The sequence below is a fragment of the Rhinatrema bivittatum genome, chromosome 8 (assembly GCF_901001135.1).
Source record: "Rhinatrema bivittatum chromosome 8, aRhiBiv1.1, whole genome shotgun sequence".
NCBI lineage: Eukaryota > Metazoa > Chordata > Amphibia > Gymnophiona > Rhinatrematidae > Rhinatrema > Rhinatrema bivittatum.
The window spans coordinates 41,206,868-41,224,247 of NC_042622.1; the positions used below are offsets into that span (position 1 = coordinate 41,206,868).

Below are 17,380 nucleotides of genomic sequence, written 5' to 3' on the forward strand. Positions count from 1 at the left end.
CAATTTATCAAATAAATCAAACTAACTCACTAACAGATGTTAATGTGTATGGCAGTAGTTTTCTTCCCACTTTTTTTTTGTTTGAATTAATTCATGGAGATATTAGTGGAATTATTTTGCTTTTTTTGTTCATTTATCACATGCCTACAGGGTTGAAATAGCCATCTGGGTCAAACTCTATTCCCTCTAACATGTGCTCTCGAGTCACAGCAACCCAGAGCAAACTGTTCCCTTCCTATTGCATTCTCTCTGCCTCAGAGGACCGGGTTTACATTACAACACACATGTAAGAGACTGGAAAAACAGCTGTTGTGACGGTCACTGTGCCCTGCAGCTGCCTGACAACCAGTCAGGGCACATCTGGAGGAAAGGGAATATGCCCTGAGCAGCAGCTGCAACCAAGGTGCTGAATAGCAAGAAGAGATCCAAAACCAGCCCTTATCTCGCTATAAGAGCAAGGAGCATCTCCCTGATCAATCATCTTGGTTGAAAGATTAGGGGAATGAGTTTGAGAGGAGAGCTCCTGTGTCTGGACTCCTGCTCTGTGCTCTAACCATTCACAACCTGCATCTCCATGGTTTGCAAGAATGCTACCTTACAGCAGGCTTTCCTGGTTTTTGCCAGTTCTATGAATAAATTACTCATACAATGCCACAAGTGCTGGAAGGAATGTGTGCAGGAGAGGTGAAGAAAGGAAGCAGCAGCAAATCATCCAAAATAAACCAGAGCTGGACTGGTAAGTAGGTCTGGCGTGCCGTCATCGCAGCAGCCTCCACTCCTGCACCCCTTAGAACGGCTCATTCTTGAGGAAACGGCTAAAAACAATGAAGGCCAATCTGGGATTGTCAGTGGGCACCATGTGGCCAGCTCCCTGTGAAAGAGAAGAATTAGCACAGGGGTTATACAGCCGACTGCTCCTAGAGAAATCAGGAGCAGAGGCAGCCAGCTGTTCCGGCAGCTGCAAAGCAGGAGCAGACAAAACCAGAGAACCTCTACCCAGAGAACCTCTACTCAGCTTCTAATGATTACTCAGCATTTATACAATATAAGAAATGCACAATGCTCCATGTTTCACAAACAGTATGAAATGTGCATTATTGGCAGTCTTGGAGGCTCCCCTTCCAGGATGAGCACTTCCTGCCCACCACTGTGCAACGTTGTAGAGAGGCAGCAAGTCTGGAGTCTTCACTTTACACTCAGACCCAAGCTGTCAAACTTAAGACACAGCTGGGCTGGGAAATAAAGACTCATGTCCACAGGCCTCCTTCTCCCAAAACCTCAACAGAGCACGTTTACCTTGACTGTGAGCGCCATGATATTGGTGAATTCCTTGACGAAGCCTCCAATCTGGGTCTCGTTCCCATCCTTGTAGATCCAGGCTCTGCGTGTGCCCTGCAACTATCCAGGAGCTCAGATTCAGAGCCAAGCCAAAGGTCCTGGATGCCTGCCACCTTCCACCCTGAGGCACCTGCTCCTGTCTGTCTCCCTCCATCCCTTATCCCTCTCTACACCCTGAGGCACCTGCTCCTGCCTGTCTCCCTCCATCCCTTATCCCTCTCTACACCCTGAGGCACCTGCTCCTGCCTGTCTCCCTCCATCCCTTATCCCTCTCTACACCCTGAGGCACCTGCTCCTGCCTGTCTCCCTCCATCCCTTATCCCTCTCTACACCCTGAGGCACCTGCTCCTGTCTGTCTCCCTCCATCCCTTATCCCTCTCTACACCCTGAGGCACCTGCTCCTGTCTGTCTCCCTCCATCCCTTATCCTTATCTACACCCTGAGGCACCTGCTCCTGTCTGTCTCCCTCCATCCCTTATCCCTCTCTACACCCTGAGGCACCTCATCTTGTAGCTTATCCTGCCCATCCTCTATTCTGAAGGAACCAGCCTTACCCCAGGTCCCATCCCATCCATTTCCCCCTTTACCTTCTGCTTCAAAGAGTCCACAAACCATTCAACTCCCATGAAGTTACAGGCCATGTCCGCATCTCCATTATACAGCAGGATCCGATATTTCTGAGGAGAGTAAGAGGCACACACAAACACGGCTTTACGGGAGGAAAGCCACAATGCTTTCCTGGTTTCTGAAACTCATACAAAACCATTGACAGAATGGAAAAATTCATACATAAGCAGAGCTAATCCCAGAGGAGTGAGGGGTAAAATAAGCCAGAGCAGAGGGTCTGCCCCAACCATTTGCACTGGCCCACCACTGCAGCTCCTCACCCAGCGCAGATATTTCCACTGCACAGCTCCGGCCTTCTCCGAGTCAGACAGGGAGCAGTACAGCAAAGAGGTGAGGTGGTTATCACAAGAGCACAGGGCAGAAGAGTGTTTGTGTTCCACCCTTAATCCAGAAACAAAAGCAGAATAATGAGGAACGCAGGTATGCAGAAGGCTTGGCCCAGCAGATCGGACATGTCAAACAGGTTTGGATATAGGAAAGGACCTCTGATACTTGGCATAGAAAGACTATGATCCAGACCGCCTGATAAAACTAAAACAGCTCTGGCAGCAGCTGCTGCACTGCAATCTTTTGCACTGGTTTGATTTTATTGTTTTTCATCAAAACCTTCTCCCGATTCTTTTGCAAGTATTGAGTTTAGTCCCTGCAGCGGCCAAAAGAAGATGGCACCGGGTTATTTTTTCCTCTTGTTTACTGGGTCTATGGTTTAACTCTTTCTCCGGCCACTGTAGTGCCAGTGAGAATGGGGTGGCCGGCCCGGAGGCACTGCAGTGGCATGCAAAGGTCCACAGTTCAGTTCCCAGATCAGGCCTTCAGCACGCTGGGTCGGATGGGGATGCTGAGGGGGCAGCATTCATAGCCCCTGGGGTCACTATGAAAAGTAATACCTGGCGGCTGAGTTTAGAGCCCATGATATGGGGTTCCCAGCCTGAGGACCATTGCTGCATTGACCAGAGTGGGAACATTGGGAGGGAGGGTCCTATTAAAATGGTTTTGACTGAGCTGGAATCAAAAAAAGGAGAAAGGAAGAAAAGCAAGAAAAAAAAATCCCCATGTCCAACATGTGAGATTACAGGAGCCTTTTTATGCCTCCGAGCGTCTGACACATGGACGGACCCGTATCCATCTGTCCTGATGTGCTCGATGTGCCGCACATTTGTGAGCTGCCGTACAGGTTTTGCTGGCTCCCCTCTGCAGTGCACCTGGCCGGTGGCCAGATAGGGCCATTCACAGCCTTCCCCCTCCGCCCTCGTCTCTTTCCACACAAGAAGGGCTGGGAACCTCATCCCTTATGTCAGAGGCAAACAAGCGCCTATCACAGGGGTGGCAAACTCCAGTCCTCGAGAGCCACAAACAGGCCAAGTTTTCAGGATGCCTACAATAAATATGCAAGAGATAGATTTGCATACAGTGGAGGGGCAGTGCATGCAAATCTTTCTCGTGGATATTCATCGCGGATATCCTGAAAGCCTAGTCTGTTTGTGGCTCTCGAGGACCAGAGTTGGCCATCCCTGGCCTATCACATAGCCTAGCCAGAGAAGTGGCACTCCTGTTAAGCTCTCTGCCCAGAAAAGAATCAGTCATGCCACCCTTCTGTGGGCTATCGCTATCTCTCCACTCACCTTCGTGCTCAGCAGCTTGAGATACTGCTCTGTCACATTTTCAACCAGACTATCATAGTTCCGGAACACCTCATCACTGTGAAGAAAAAGTTCGGACATCTATAGTATACTAAACCCCAATGCACAAGCGTGCAAACTGCGGGGATCTCCAGATCCATCCCTCCCACTCTGAAGCAGGATACGCACTTGGAGCTGTTTGATCCAGAACAGCACGTATGTGTGCGCTCGTTATCTCTTAATGAAGCAGCCTGTACTTAAAGACGCTCTTTCAGCATGATTTGCACACAGTGACTCTTAGGGGCCAAGACACTACAGTGCAGGGTGCATGTGTTGGCTCACAAGCTAAGCCACTTTTAGCAGGATTTCACCAATGCTAGGTCACAGCCCTATGACTGCACATGATTTACATAGGGGAATAATAAAGTACTGCACTCTTATCTCCCTGAATGCTAAAATGTGTAACATTTATCAAGCTTACATGGCCATAATAAAGTTAGGCCACCTGGGGGCTGGCAGTAAGGATAGTACACTGACTCTGCACAGCTGGCTTGGTGCATTAGCCTTTTCTGCATCTCTGATTCCCCCCCTTCCCCACGAAACATGTATAGACAAACCAACTCCCTTCCCTCCACCCAATGGCATCCTCCTGGATCCTCTGCTGCCAGCAGGACTGCAATATTGCACCTATATTGCTAATGTGGGAGAAGGGTGGGTCTAGGTATAGAGTTCGGTGTGGGGCCTCTGTCATGCTCCTTACTTGCACAGCTCCCATTCTGGGACTTCTGCAGGAATATGCAGGGCTTTCCTCACTTCAGGGTTGTTCAGGAAGATCCTGGAGGCTGTTGCATTTATACATGGCATGCCGCCTTTCAGTGGCTTCTGGAACTTGGCCATGTGGAGTTGAATCTATGGGCAAGTCGAAAGGGATTCAGTGTAACATGGGTTCCACGTTTCTATGTGTAAAGCAGAGGTTATTCCTGCTAGATACAGAAACAGTTTCCCTTTGGTTATGTGCTCTGGGTTTCTCAGAGCAGAATACAGCATAGGTACCCTGAACCCTTTCACTCCCTCCCTTACAATCTCAGGGCATGGGTTAGTGTGACAGATTGGCACTCACCACCCTCTTCTGCTCTGGGAATTTTAACAAAAGGTTTTCAAAACGATGGATGACATTCAGGTCTCTCATATATCTGAAACGAATAAAAAAAGTGTTGCATTGGAAACAAGACTGGATTGTTGCAGCTCGGGGAGTCAGAGTGCCTTCATTGTACAGCATCCGAGAGTGCCAATGCTGCCACAGCACGAGGATTGTCCTGTGCACAGAAGCTGGAATTGCGAGTCTTGCTTCTCGTGCAGGGTCTGAAGGAACATAATACAGGCTCATGCTTGACTGGAATGCGCACCCAGACTGAACGGAAACTCGAGGGAAAAGGTTGAGATCAGAATTCTCTGTGGGACTCCACCTCCCAATGACAGAAGAAATCTCACACTGAGATGATGTTCCTACCTGATCTCTCCATGTGTTTCCGTTTCACAGAGGCTGTAGAGATTATAGATATTTATCCTTGGATTGTACGCAATACCATTTGCCTCAGAGACCTAAAAGCATAATGAAAAGAAAATTATTAGTAGAAGTGCCAGATGGCTTGGTAATTATCCTGCTAAAGATCGCAAATGGTGTGCTGCACAGTTCTCTCCCTCTGAAATTGTCTTTTACCACATGCGATGGACATGCCATGGTCTTTGACGGGATTCAGGGGACCGTAGCACTGCTCCAAATCCAAGAAGCAGGAACCAAAGCAAAAACTGAAATGATGGGGCCAGTTTTTATGGCAGCCCTCTCCTCTCCTCTTCTTGGCCTGACACCTGGTACTCCACTTTTCCTCTCCAATAGGGACCAAACAGTGGACCCCAGGAGTCACCCATCACTCTTCTCCCCAGGCATAGACCTGGTACCCAAGCAAGCAGGCTCACCTCCTTCCCTCCTCCCCAGAAGCAGGCCTGGTTCCCAGCAGACACCCTCTCCTCCTTCCTCAGGAGCAGGCCTGGTTTCCAGCAGTGATGGATTTAGGGTTTTGCCACCCTATGCACGATTGGTGCTGTGGTGTTCCTAACCCCACTCCCTTTCCATAAACTTCAGAAAACAGGGAGCAAGAGGGGGCATTGCATGGGCTGTTTTCACTAGCATTTTAAGGCCCATAGCATCACAGCATTATGTTTAATAGGACTGCTTCCTTAGCAAGGGAAGAGTGGTAGGGTCCAGTCCTAGACACTCTGTGGGCAGGGGAGTTAATGGCACATGCTTGAGAAAGAGTGCTAGTGCTAGTAGAGAGAGTCATCCTTAGAAAGGGAGAGAGAAGCAAAGGTAACATTTCTGATCTGACTAAAGGAACAAATTTAATAGAGATTTAGGACATCTGAGGCTGGGAAACAAATACCATTCAGCTGATGGGATCTATGGGATAGTGCTTCTTGGAAGAATCATTTCCACAGAGTGCTACAATGATTCCAATCTGTGAAATCTCGAGGATGATCTACTTATAGCTGGGCATTAGCCATTTTTTTTTAGATTTGACTGCTTGGAGAGTAATTTTATTAATGAACATTTGATATTCTGCTTTTTGCCAGTTGCTTAGTTCAACTTAGCTCACAACTCAATACAAGATTATATTATAACAAAGAATCGAAATATGTAAGAACTAATCAACAAAATAATTTTGCAAATTGATGTCTCTATGTTAACAATCATTTGAACCTTTTTTGGAAACCTTCTTAACCATCGTAATTTTGTAAACCGTTGTGATGGCGAAACCAAACGACAGTATATAAAACTCGATAAATAAATAAATAACCTTTGTAAACCACTAGGCTAATTCTACTCATCCGGTTCTTACTATCCCTGCACTAGGGGCTCATCTTGTCTATGTATGCACTGAACACTTCGTGCATATTATTAATTATCTTGTACTTTCTAATTCTTTTATTCCTCCTTAATGGCCTAAATGTACCCTTCCCACCCATCTTATCTACATACAGGTATCTACTCCAGTCTGCTTCCTGTCATAAGGTTGAGTCTCTATATGTGCATTACCACACACTGTATGTCAGCTTTAATGCAAACCGCTGTGTGACTTATGTAGAAAAAGGCAGCATATCAAATGTGCATAAATAAGTCAACAATTGTACCCAAGTGGGAAGAGCATCCATGACCAAGGTAGTTCTGATATTGTGTAACTGCATTACCCAACCGGAAACTAAAGGAATTCATCCATTCCAGAATCCCTTGGACGGGCTTGTGCATGATAATCACAGCTTAGCTTCTGTGAAGCCTTTTTGCCTGATCGTTCTCTCAGGTAAAGAGCAGAGACGAACAGATCCGTTCCTGGACTCTCTGCGGGGCTCTGAGAGTCGGTCACTGAATGTTCCTACCTGTAGGGTCTTGAAATATGTTCCAACTATCCCCAGAGACCCATTCTCATGGCCAGCAGAGGTCTGCTACATGGGCAGGGACCTTCGTTTTCACTTTTTATTTTGCATGGGAATTTCAATGTGGAAAAATGACTCCAATATAACACAGTGGAGAAAAATCAGTAGAAAAATAATCTTTCCACTGATACTGTTTCTGTTCCAACACAGAAATTCCCAGGCAAAATGAGATAAAAACTGAAAACGAAGGTCCCTATAGTGGCAGCCCAGGCTCACATTCTAGCTGAGTGCACACTGTATCTGCGTTTCTCTACCAGGCTGAGGGCTCTCCATGTAAACCACACGTGTAGGTCTTAATCTCCTGAATTAACTTCAGTTATCAATCCTCCTCCCTCATTCTGTGTAATAACCACCACCCTCTTCTCTACCAAGGCCCCTTCCTCCCAGACCCACCATCACCACCTTCTTCCCCCACCACTGGGCATCCCCACATTATCCTTCTCTCCACTGCAATTCTCATCACCTCCTATATGCTCTCCCCCCACCTCTACCCTCCCATGGATCAAACTTACTTTTCTATTGCAAATTATAGACGTGCTGTCAAAAAAGTTGCACTCTCCATCCTCACAGCACCACTTCTGCAGGCTTGTCCACAGGCTGCAAGGAAGTCATTACGATAACACTTCTTACACAGATGCACAGATACCCCCCACCACAGGTCATCACTGCTTCCCAAATGTTTGTTTCAGAACAGGTTTCTGCAACCCTGGGTTTGCTACCCCACTGCATGCATGGAAATGTAGTTCAACTCCCTCCCCCCCCCCCCCGTAAGGAAGCAAGGCTGCACATGTATGCATGCAGGGAGGTAAAAGTGGGGCTGGACTGGCCAGTCCTGAAAAGAATGGAGTAAACTGGAAAGCCCACCCTCCCCGCCGCCCTCCAGTCCCCCACCTTCAGACACTGCTAGCTGCTGGCTGTGCAGCTCTCGCTGTCAAACAGCACAAAAGCTGACTGTGAAAGCTGCAAACAGCATATTCTGAGTCCATCTGATTTACTGGCAGGCACCCAGGGAGCATTCTCTGGAGATACTCCCCGATGCCCTGTCCCTTAATACAGAGACACACTTTATCCCACTGGGCACTGTGAGCTTCTCAGTGCTGTTTCCTGCGGGGGTAGGAAGCACCAGGGCATCAGTGCGGGGAACGGAAACATTGAAGTTAAGTGGTGGAAGGCTGCAGAGCTTTGTATTTTAAACAGTTTTAAGTGAACTATTTCTCAACGATTTTCACATAAATGAAGTCCAATATTTCTTCTGACACCAAAAAAGGGCACCCAACAACTTAATCTCCTTCTTTCTAATGAAAGGCTGCCACATCCAACCTGATAATTTGCAAACTTCATGCTACAGAGGCTACGATGCCCTCTAGTGCCCACTAGAAGAAGCTGCACAGTGCGTGCCGCTGTCTGCACAAAGGGCCTCTGTCATCTTTCTATGCTGCGTGCACCTGGAAAATCCTGAGCTACAAATTCCACAGCTACCTGGGGCTGAGGTTAAAAGCAACCGGAATAGGAACATAGTTTTAGATAATGCAGTGGGCGATTAGAACAAAATCATTAAGGTTCTCCATTTGTTATGGTTTATTTGGAAGGCAATGGATCATTTTGTCCCTCAGGTAGAGGTTCCCATGCTTTTAAAGGGAAGGAGCAAATAGGACATTTCATATTGGGAGAGGACAGAATCTGACTTTGCTGAGCGAGGGGGGTGGGGGTGGACGCAGGCTTGTCTGGTCCTTTTCAGTGGTGTCAGCATGGGAGGGAAAGGAGGCAGGGGGCCGAGTTCCCAGGGGTGTGGCAGATAGTAAAAGGTCAGTAATCAATTTTTTTAGGATTTCTTAGAAGTTGGCAACCATGATTCCCCTGCAACTGAGGGGGAAGATTGTATATGGCAAACCCCCTCTCTCACCTTCCCTCATCCCCCCAACACTCCCATTTACTCCTTCCCTGATCTCCCCTCATTCCTTCCTTCCTTTCACTCTTCTTCACTCCCCCTCCATTCCCTCTCACTCATGCTCCCTCTCCCCCCCCCCCCATCTCTTGCATTTTTTTTTATCTTTCTCTAGTGGGGCCTGTTCTCTCCATCACCATGAGTCATGCTGGCTCCTCTACTACTGGCAGGACCCGGGAACCCCAGCAGCCCATTGTTGTCACCACACACGTCTTCTTCCATTTCTGAGGCCTGGGAAAAATTGGCAACCTTTCTGCCACCACTGCGCACGTGGAGGCCTCCACGGGCTGAATGCGGCTGCCAGAAGTAAACTATAAAAGCATGGTGGGCTGGAAAATGGAGCTCTGCAGGTCAGCTCCAGTACACAGGCCGTAGAGTTTGGGTGTAAGGGCAGCTGGCCCAGGTTGCACACTGAAAGGATCCCCCCCATCACCACCTCCAACTAGAGATCCCGCTGACTTGCCCCTGGCCTCACACCCCCTATCTCCTGTACTTCCAAGAGTAAAACAGGCTTTCATCTCTTAGGTGAGAACAAGCAGCTCTTCAAGATCATGGTCGGTATTTTGGGGCCACAGTTAGGAGCTGTGTTGAAGATCTAATACTCTCATTAAATTTCAGATGTTTAAGCAAGAATGTAAGCCCCCTGTTATAAGGTGTCCTTACCTGGATCCAAAGAGCCCATGGTAATAAGCAAAGTACATCAAGGAGTTTGCATTGATCTTATAACTGATCAGCCCATTTCCAACAGCAATCCCCTACAAAACAGAAGCACTCAGTTAAATCCCACATCTCATGCTCTACGACCCAATCTCTGCTTCCCTGCTTTCACCCCCACTCAATCTAGGAGTCACCGCTCACTACCTCATCTCCCAGTCCTCCTCCCCAAGACCTCTGAGCCTCTTCCTGCTCCTGCTGACCAGCACCTCTCTCTCATCTCCCCCTTGAGGCCCCGGCATGGCACCTCTAACCCAGCAGTTCTTCTTGTCCCTGCTGAATCCATGCAGCCCGCATGGTTCATAGATCAGCCCTTTGAATCAGGTGGTGTTCTGTATCTATGGAGTCTTGCAGGGTTCAAATAACTAATCTGTGAACCGCACCGGAGAGGGAGAAGGGAGGTGCCAATGGCAGGAGGAGTGGTCAGGTTAGATGTGCCTAGCCGGGGTGCTGAGGAGGAGGAGGTGAGAGTGGGATCTTGGGCACCTTGAGAGTTGGGGCACAACCTTGTGTGTGCTCATTTCTAGCAAGGACCCTACTATTACTGTAAACTGCAAAGTAGACCGCTACTGAAATTACCCAACAGAATCCCAAGTAAGTAGCTGAGGATGTTCCTTCATGTGTAATCTGTGAGGAACCTTTAGAAGTGCAAATCACAAGGTAACAGTTTACCTGTATAATTTCACCAAATTGAAAAAGAAAGTGTTGGGAAAAAATACCTTTGCAGATTCAGTATAACCTGGTAGCCAATGTACATTCTATAATATATTCAAGATAAGGGGAAAGAAATTGTGAGCAAGTTTCTAAAGCTTGCAACACAAGTCGTCAATAGTGATAGTGGGATATTGAGAGAGACTACAAAGTGTATACGTTATCATAAAGACAGCTGGAAATCATTTTGCACCCCGATCTAATAAATATGTAAAAGAAACTAGCCCAGAATACCACCAACAGCAAAAGTGGGGAGCTGTAAAACAGAGTGAGACTTTCCAGCTAGGGTTGCCAACTGGCTTTGAATTTTCAGGTCAGGTTGACCCAGTCCTGATTTTACTCCATTGCATGCAGTGAATTGCAGTTCTGATTTACCTATGCATTTTTTCAGAAAAATAAGCATACAAGTTCCTGAATGCAATAAGATAAATCCAAGACTGGATCAACCTGTCCTGAAAATCTGGAGCTAGTTGGCAACCCTACTTCCAGCTGCTCTGTGCATCTCCTGCTGAGGCTCCAGAAAACACACACAAAGAGGTAGATCCACTTCAAGACGTAATGTCAAGTATGAGCAACTACAAGGAGATCTTATGGTTTATTTCTATTTTGTTGTTCCTGTCTAAGCTTTCTCCAGCCCCCTCCACAACTCAGTTGCTAATAATGCTTTATTTTTGTGTTTGTTTTTTTTTCTTGCACTCTTTTTGGGGGCAATATTCAAAACTTTATCCAAGTAAATGTTGTTTACCTATTACCTGCATAAAAAGGCCCTTTGAAGATTGCTACCCTTCAGGGTGGGTAAAGGGACATGTGCTGTGAAAGAGCCCGCACACTTTTACCCTGATGAAAACAACAAACAGGGGGTTGGAGTTGGGGAGATGTGGGGGACGGAGAGTGAAAGTACATACAAAGATTTCATTTTCATATCTACATGTGGACTTTCCATCTGCATAAACCCACATTTTCAAAGGAAAACTCTAAGGGTAGTTTCCCTTTGAAAATTTGCTTTCAATATGCCCATAGGGTGTCAAACATTGCCCTCTTTAATCTCCTTACCTAAAGTGACTGGATTTCTCAGTTTGGTATGACAGCAGCATGCAGATATCATGAAACTTAACCCATCCTCCCACTAACAGCAAAGTGAAAATACCAAGGAGCAGCGTGCTTGGGCCCTGCTGGAGGAACAGTAGGACCCCATTCTCCAGACACTTCCTACCTTCAGGTCCAGGCTGGAGTCCTGCATCACTAATACAGCGAGGGTTGGGATATAAAAGCCTCCATAGCTTTCTCCAGTGAGGAAGAGCTCATTCTTGCTATATTCGGGGAGAAAACCAGGAAGAAGCAAAAGTGAGGGTCTGCTGCCTGCACCCCTGCTCCCGGACCCCTCACAGCACCAGGCACTGGATACTGCGAAGCCCAGATTGGGGACAGGAATACATCACTTGTTCTAATTTACATCACGGTCCTCTCTGCCAGAAACCCTTCCCTTCTCTCCTCGGATGAGATTCATTGGGTCTCCTAAATTTTCTCCTAAATTTTATCTCCTTTGAGGCCTCTTCAGACACCACTGCCCCCTCCCTCCAGCTAGAGATATGTCCCAGTGAAATAAATATAAAACAGAGGAATACCTTTTATATAGAAGTATAGTATCTGTGTCCTGTAAAGTGTTTGTAAGCCGTCCTCAGGGAAGGATTGCTTCTCTGTTACAGACCGCTAAGTTCAAAGCTCACCTGTGTGTCATTAGTGTCATAGTTCTTGTCAGCCGAGTAAGAAAACCCGACCCCTACAGGAGACTCCAGGTAAAGCACATTGGCAATCTATAGACAGAATTTAAAGAAACAAAATTGAGGAACTTTTTATGTCCCTGTAACACTGACATTAGAGGGTTGACGCAGACATTAATGGCAGCCTCCATTCAGAAAGGCTGGGACTCAATGAGACTTTTGACCCTCTTTCAGCCTCTCCAATGCATGGCATCTTGCAGCAGCATCAACTAGGGCTTGCTATCTTCCTGGAGCAGGAGCTGCAGGGCACCTAATGTTCCTGAAAAAGGGAATGATCCAGCAAGAGAACTCCTGGGGCGCACCTTGTTCCAGGCATAGGGGTTGTGCTTCAGAGTTCTGCCATCTGTATGAATCTAAAACAAGAAAAGGAAGAGAGGTCCTTAGAATCAGCTCAGATAGATTAGACAGAAAATGGTGATCATCGGAGAGCGCAAAAGGAAAGAGGAGTCTCATTGTCTGCTAAAATGAAACCTGGGTGACAGAGAGGGGAAACATTAGGGTCTTATATATCTAGGGGGAGCCAGGGTTAGGTGGGGCATCCCTAGTATGTACTCTACAGTCTGTTTCTATGACCTGCCCAAAGGAAAATGGGAGAGTTCAGAGCATTTAGATATTCACTGGACGGAGAGGAAGAGAGGGAACCGGACTCCAGCTGATCTACTTCTTGTTACTCTTTTGCAAGGGTGGAGAACTGTAGCCCTAGAGAACTACAAAACAGGTTTGATATGGCAACGTCCGAGCCATGAAGAGTCCCTGACCTTGAAAGGGCCGTGCTCTGTGAGAAGGCCATCCAAGGAGCTGCAGCCAGGTCCCCCATTCAGCCACAGGACCACAGGGCTGTTCCTGGGATCTTCCCGAGACTCCACAAACCTGAGGAGAGACACACAGGCTGAGGGTGCAGTTCTGCCGGACTGTCCCAGCAGGGCTGCCTGTCTGTGCGTCTCCTCCCCCACCCCCTCAATAAGAGGTCACTTCTTCCCTGCATCAGCAGGGCTAATCCCACTTCTCCCTTATGGCAGGAAGACAGGAACTGCAAAGCAGGAGAGGAGGCCTGCAGTCTGCTGAGAGATTTTCCCAGTAGAAGAGCTAAAATATGTATTAAAAAAAAAAAGAAAGTTAATAAAATAGAGTTACAGCACACACTTTCTGCTGATGTATATTTAAGTAGTCAGCTTTCAGACTGGTGGATCCACATAACAACTGCTCTCCAGTTTGGTTGGTTTATAATTAAAGTGAGTTTGTCAACCATCTTTAACCCTACATGCTTCAGAAAAATTTAGCCCATCTGGAATATATTTCAGATAAAATGGATAAGTCCTTTCAGCTTTCTTTCTGCCTTTAAATACAAAGACACACATGTAAATTTACACACTACAATACCAAGTTTTTCTCCTGTTTTAGAAACAGCACACAGGAGTAGAGATATAAATCGGAACCGGAATCGGTTCGGCTCCGGTTCCGATTCAAATCGTGCATTTTTTTTTTTCCTGGCCCGATCATTTTTTCTTTTATCGGCTGCGCCCGATCTGATAAACAAAAAACCCACCCCAACCCTTTAAAGCCACTCCCTTAGCCTCCACCACCCTCCCGACTCTCCCAAAAACATTTTAAAATTACCTGGTGGTCCAGCGGGGGTCCCGGGAGCATTCTCTCGTGCTCGGGCTGTCGGCCGATAAACAAAAAACCCACCCCGACCCTTTAAAACCGCTCCCTTAGCCTCCGCCACCCTCCCGACCCCCCTTACCTGGTGGTCCAGTGGGCCCCGGGAGCGATCTCCCGCTCTCGGGCCATCGGCTGCCACTAATAAAAATGGCGCCGATGGCCCTTTGCCCTTACCATGTGACAGGGTAACCGTGCCATTGGCCGGCCCCTGTCACATGGTAGGAGCACTGGACGGCCGGCGCCATCTTTAAAAATGGCGCGAGCCATCCAATGGACGGCCAGCGCCATCTTTAAAAATATATATATATATATACATATTATAATGTACATATTTATCCTACTTATAATGTACAAAAACCAGCTGTACACACATTCTATTGACAGTTTAACCTTATAAAATGAACAATGATAGAACAGAGTTAAAATGGCTGCCAGAAAGTAAGAAAGTGAAGTAAGGATTGTACTGTTTACATAGGTAATGACTTTTTGAGAACAAACCAAAGACTGTCCCAGTTTCAAAGCCTCTGCAGCCACTGCAATGGAGTGACATTTGCCTCTCAGGTGGAATCTCAAGGCACCCTAAGTAACACAAATCCCCCATGCAATTATCACTGTGGGGGTGCCCTGACTATAGATCAAAGAGCATGAAGTGGAAGAGTAGTGTAGGTGTTAGAGGTTTGGGGCTGATGTCCAGGGAAGCCTCTCCCACTGATGCTCCCTGGGATCTTGGGGTTAGTCCCTTCATCCTTCACTACTTCAGGTGCAAACTTACCCCTAGATTTATCAAAATGCAGCAAATACAGAGGAAATATTGCCCGTGATACAAAGGGGCGTGGTTAGGTTAATTACCTGTGCTGCCACATTGCATAGGTAATTTATGCAAAGTGCGATAAATTTATCACTTCGCTAGCTGATTAATACAAGAGAGAGAGAGAGAGAGACTCTGTATATATACCACTAGAGGGGCAATTTGAATCAGGGTGGATTTAGGGGAGTGATGTTATAGAAACATTCATACAACACAAATCTCTTCTAGTTATACTTTTCATCCATTATAATGACTACAAATCTTTAGCGATGTCAATTTTACTACGAATACCTCAGAATGTTTCTGTAACACCATCGTCCTAAACACCCCCACCCAGGGCCAGTGCAAGGGGATTGGGCACCCTAGGCACCTTCAGCCTTGCGCCGCCCCCCTCCCCCTCCCGTCGTGCCGCCCGCAGCCTCACCCCCGGTCGCAGATCCGACTCCATGGGGAGGGATCACATGCCGCCACTCCCCCACTCCCAAAAAAAACCTCACAAAACACCTGGTCCAGTGGGGAGCCCGGGAGTGATCTGCCGTTCCCGGGTCATCAGTTGCCACTAATCAAAATGGTGCCGGTGGCCTTCAGCCCCTATCATGTGAAAGGGGCTACCGGTGCCATTGGTTGGCCCCTGTCACATGGTAGGGGCTAAAGGCAACTGGCGCCATTTTCGTTAGTGGCAGCCGAGGCCCCGGGAGCGGCAGTTTGCTCCTGCGCCCTCCGCTGGACGCCAGGGGGTCATCGGCAGGGGTTGGGCAGAATTTTGAAGGGGCACTTTTTGCTCTTTCAAAATTCTGCCGCCTGAAGTGGCCGCAAGCGGTGGGGGCGCCCTTTAAATCTCGGCACCCTAGGCACAGGCCTAGCTCACCTAGTGGTTCCGCCGGCCCTGCCCCCACCTCCTGAAACCCACCCTGATTCAAAGTGCCTCTTTACGGTGATACATATATAGAGAGTGTAAAACTGGCTTTCTCCCCATTCGCTAAAAATATTTTCGCTGTAACACAAGACTATCACAAGCACAATGCACTGAAAAATACCTGTAGTTATTTCTAGCGCTAAAACATGCATTTCTGTATCACATCTGATGCTAATGCCCCTCATTTCTATTAACTCCGCCCAAACTCCTCCCACTGGAATACTCAATGTGGAATTTGCATATGCATTTGTGTTGCATTATTTGTCGTGGTGTATTAGGGAATTAACACGTGTGATAACATCTTAATGCACACGTTAAGGCCCTAGCGCGAAATGATAAATGACCCTGTATAATTGTAAGCCCTCTGCGGCAGGGGACTATCTACTGTACCCAATTGTAACTTGCTTTGTACTCTGATTTAGAAAGGTAAATAAAGAAATCCAAAAATGCCCAAAAGTGGAAGGACTATACCTCTCCAGGCTCACCAGTACCTTGGGGATGACGTGCTCATAGGGAACAAGTCATCCTCCTTTTAAAAACAAACATCACCTATTCCACCAAAAGTATCGAAAGAAGATACAGAAGGCTCATTGGGTTGGTAGGATACGGTGAGAAGTCATTAATCAGTGGGGATTTGCTTAGCATCATTTCATGTGGACCATGTTGTACTATTTCATTGTTTTAGGACAAGAATCCCTCTGCCCTGCTTCCTCACTGCAGGGGTATCTCCCATGTTTGCCTCTTCTGCTGCTAGGAAGAGACATGACCTGGAGTCCAAGGTCAGATTTAGGCACAGGCAACTTAGACATGTGCTTAGGGTGCCAAATTCTGAAGGCATCCAAAAAAAACCCCTGGGATTCTGCCTGCTGCTCTCTGATTTCCAGGGGAGATACCTCCCACCCCTGGTCCTCTGCCTATGGGCTCTGTAATCCTAAATCCGGCTCTGCTGATGTCTGACCCAGTGCACAAACTATTAATCTGCTAAAGATAAAACTGGAAAGATGAATTTGAGCAAGCAAACTCCTGGGGGCAAGAGGCATAAAAGTCAGAAACAGCAGAGAAAGCCAACACCTTGGGGAACTTGAAATTTGACGGCAGTCACATTTTTTCTTGTAACCCCACTAATTAGCAATTAAGCTCAAGAACTCACACCAATAAAGCCATCACTGACCAGTAGTGCAAGTGTATTTTCCCCAGTATGTGCAGATACCCTGAGTACTGTAGGAAGGTCAACTTCATGTCCAGTCCAGGGAGGTCAACGATCTCATCAGCTTTTGGGGCAGACTCCACCTGGAACCGCCCCACCAGAAGGACGGAGAGCAGAAAGGAGGTTACCCGAAAGGGAAGGCATCGATTCATCTCTCAGCCTGCAGCAATTCAGTTATTACAGAACTCAGGGTGCCAGCGGAATCGGTATTGGATGTTGTCCACCTCTCAGCATTCAGAGAGGAGAAAAAATATGGCTATGGGTATCTAAAAGCTGCAGCTGCTTATAAAGATATCAACCACGGAGTCTGTTTTCAAGTGTGTGATAAAATCAAACTGCTAAATGAATTAAAGACCACAGACAGACACACACCCACCCACACACACACACACACACACACACCCACACACACACACATGCAGCTTTGTAGCTGGACTGACTCAGTTGTTCAGTGGCACATGGGAGACCTGGGTTTGATTCACAGATGGGACAGGGCTTGAGATGATACGGAGTCAGCGTTCATAGGGCAACACCTAGCAGCTAGATTTAGGACCTATTATTTG

The 17,380-nt window shown here is 47.3% G+C and overlaps 1 protein-coding gene across 1 annotated transcript; it reads right to left on the reverse strand.

The window, feature by feature from the left end:
• Positions 1-70: 70 nt before the first annotated feature.
• On the reverse strand, positions 71-17,046 carry LOC115097260 (lysosomal protective protein-like). The gene is made up of 14 exons (XM_029612926.1): positions 16,782-17,046; positions 12,983-13,094; positions 12,527-12,577; positions 12,167-12,257; positions 11,657-11,802; positions 9,682-9,773; positions 7,586-7,670; positions 5,095-5,186; positions 4,705-4,777; positions 4,345-4,493; positions 3,588-3,663; positions 1,926-2,015; positions 1,297-1,398; positions 71-871 (listed from the first exon to the last, which is right to left on the reverse strand). The coding sequence occupies exons 1-14, from the start codon at positions 16,967-16,969 to the stop codon at positions 788-790; spliced, it is 1,431 nt and encodes a 476-aa protein (XP_029468786.1). The 5' UTR covers positions 16,970-17,046; the 3' UTR covers positions 71-787.
• Between the last annotated feature and the right edge of the window lie 334 nt (positions 17,047-17,380).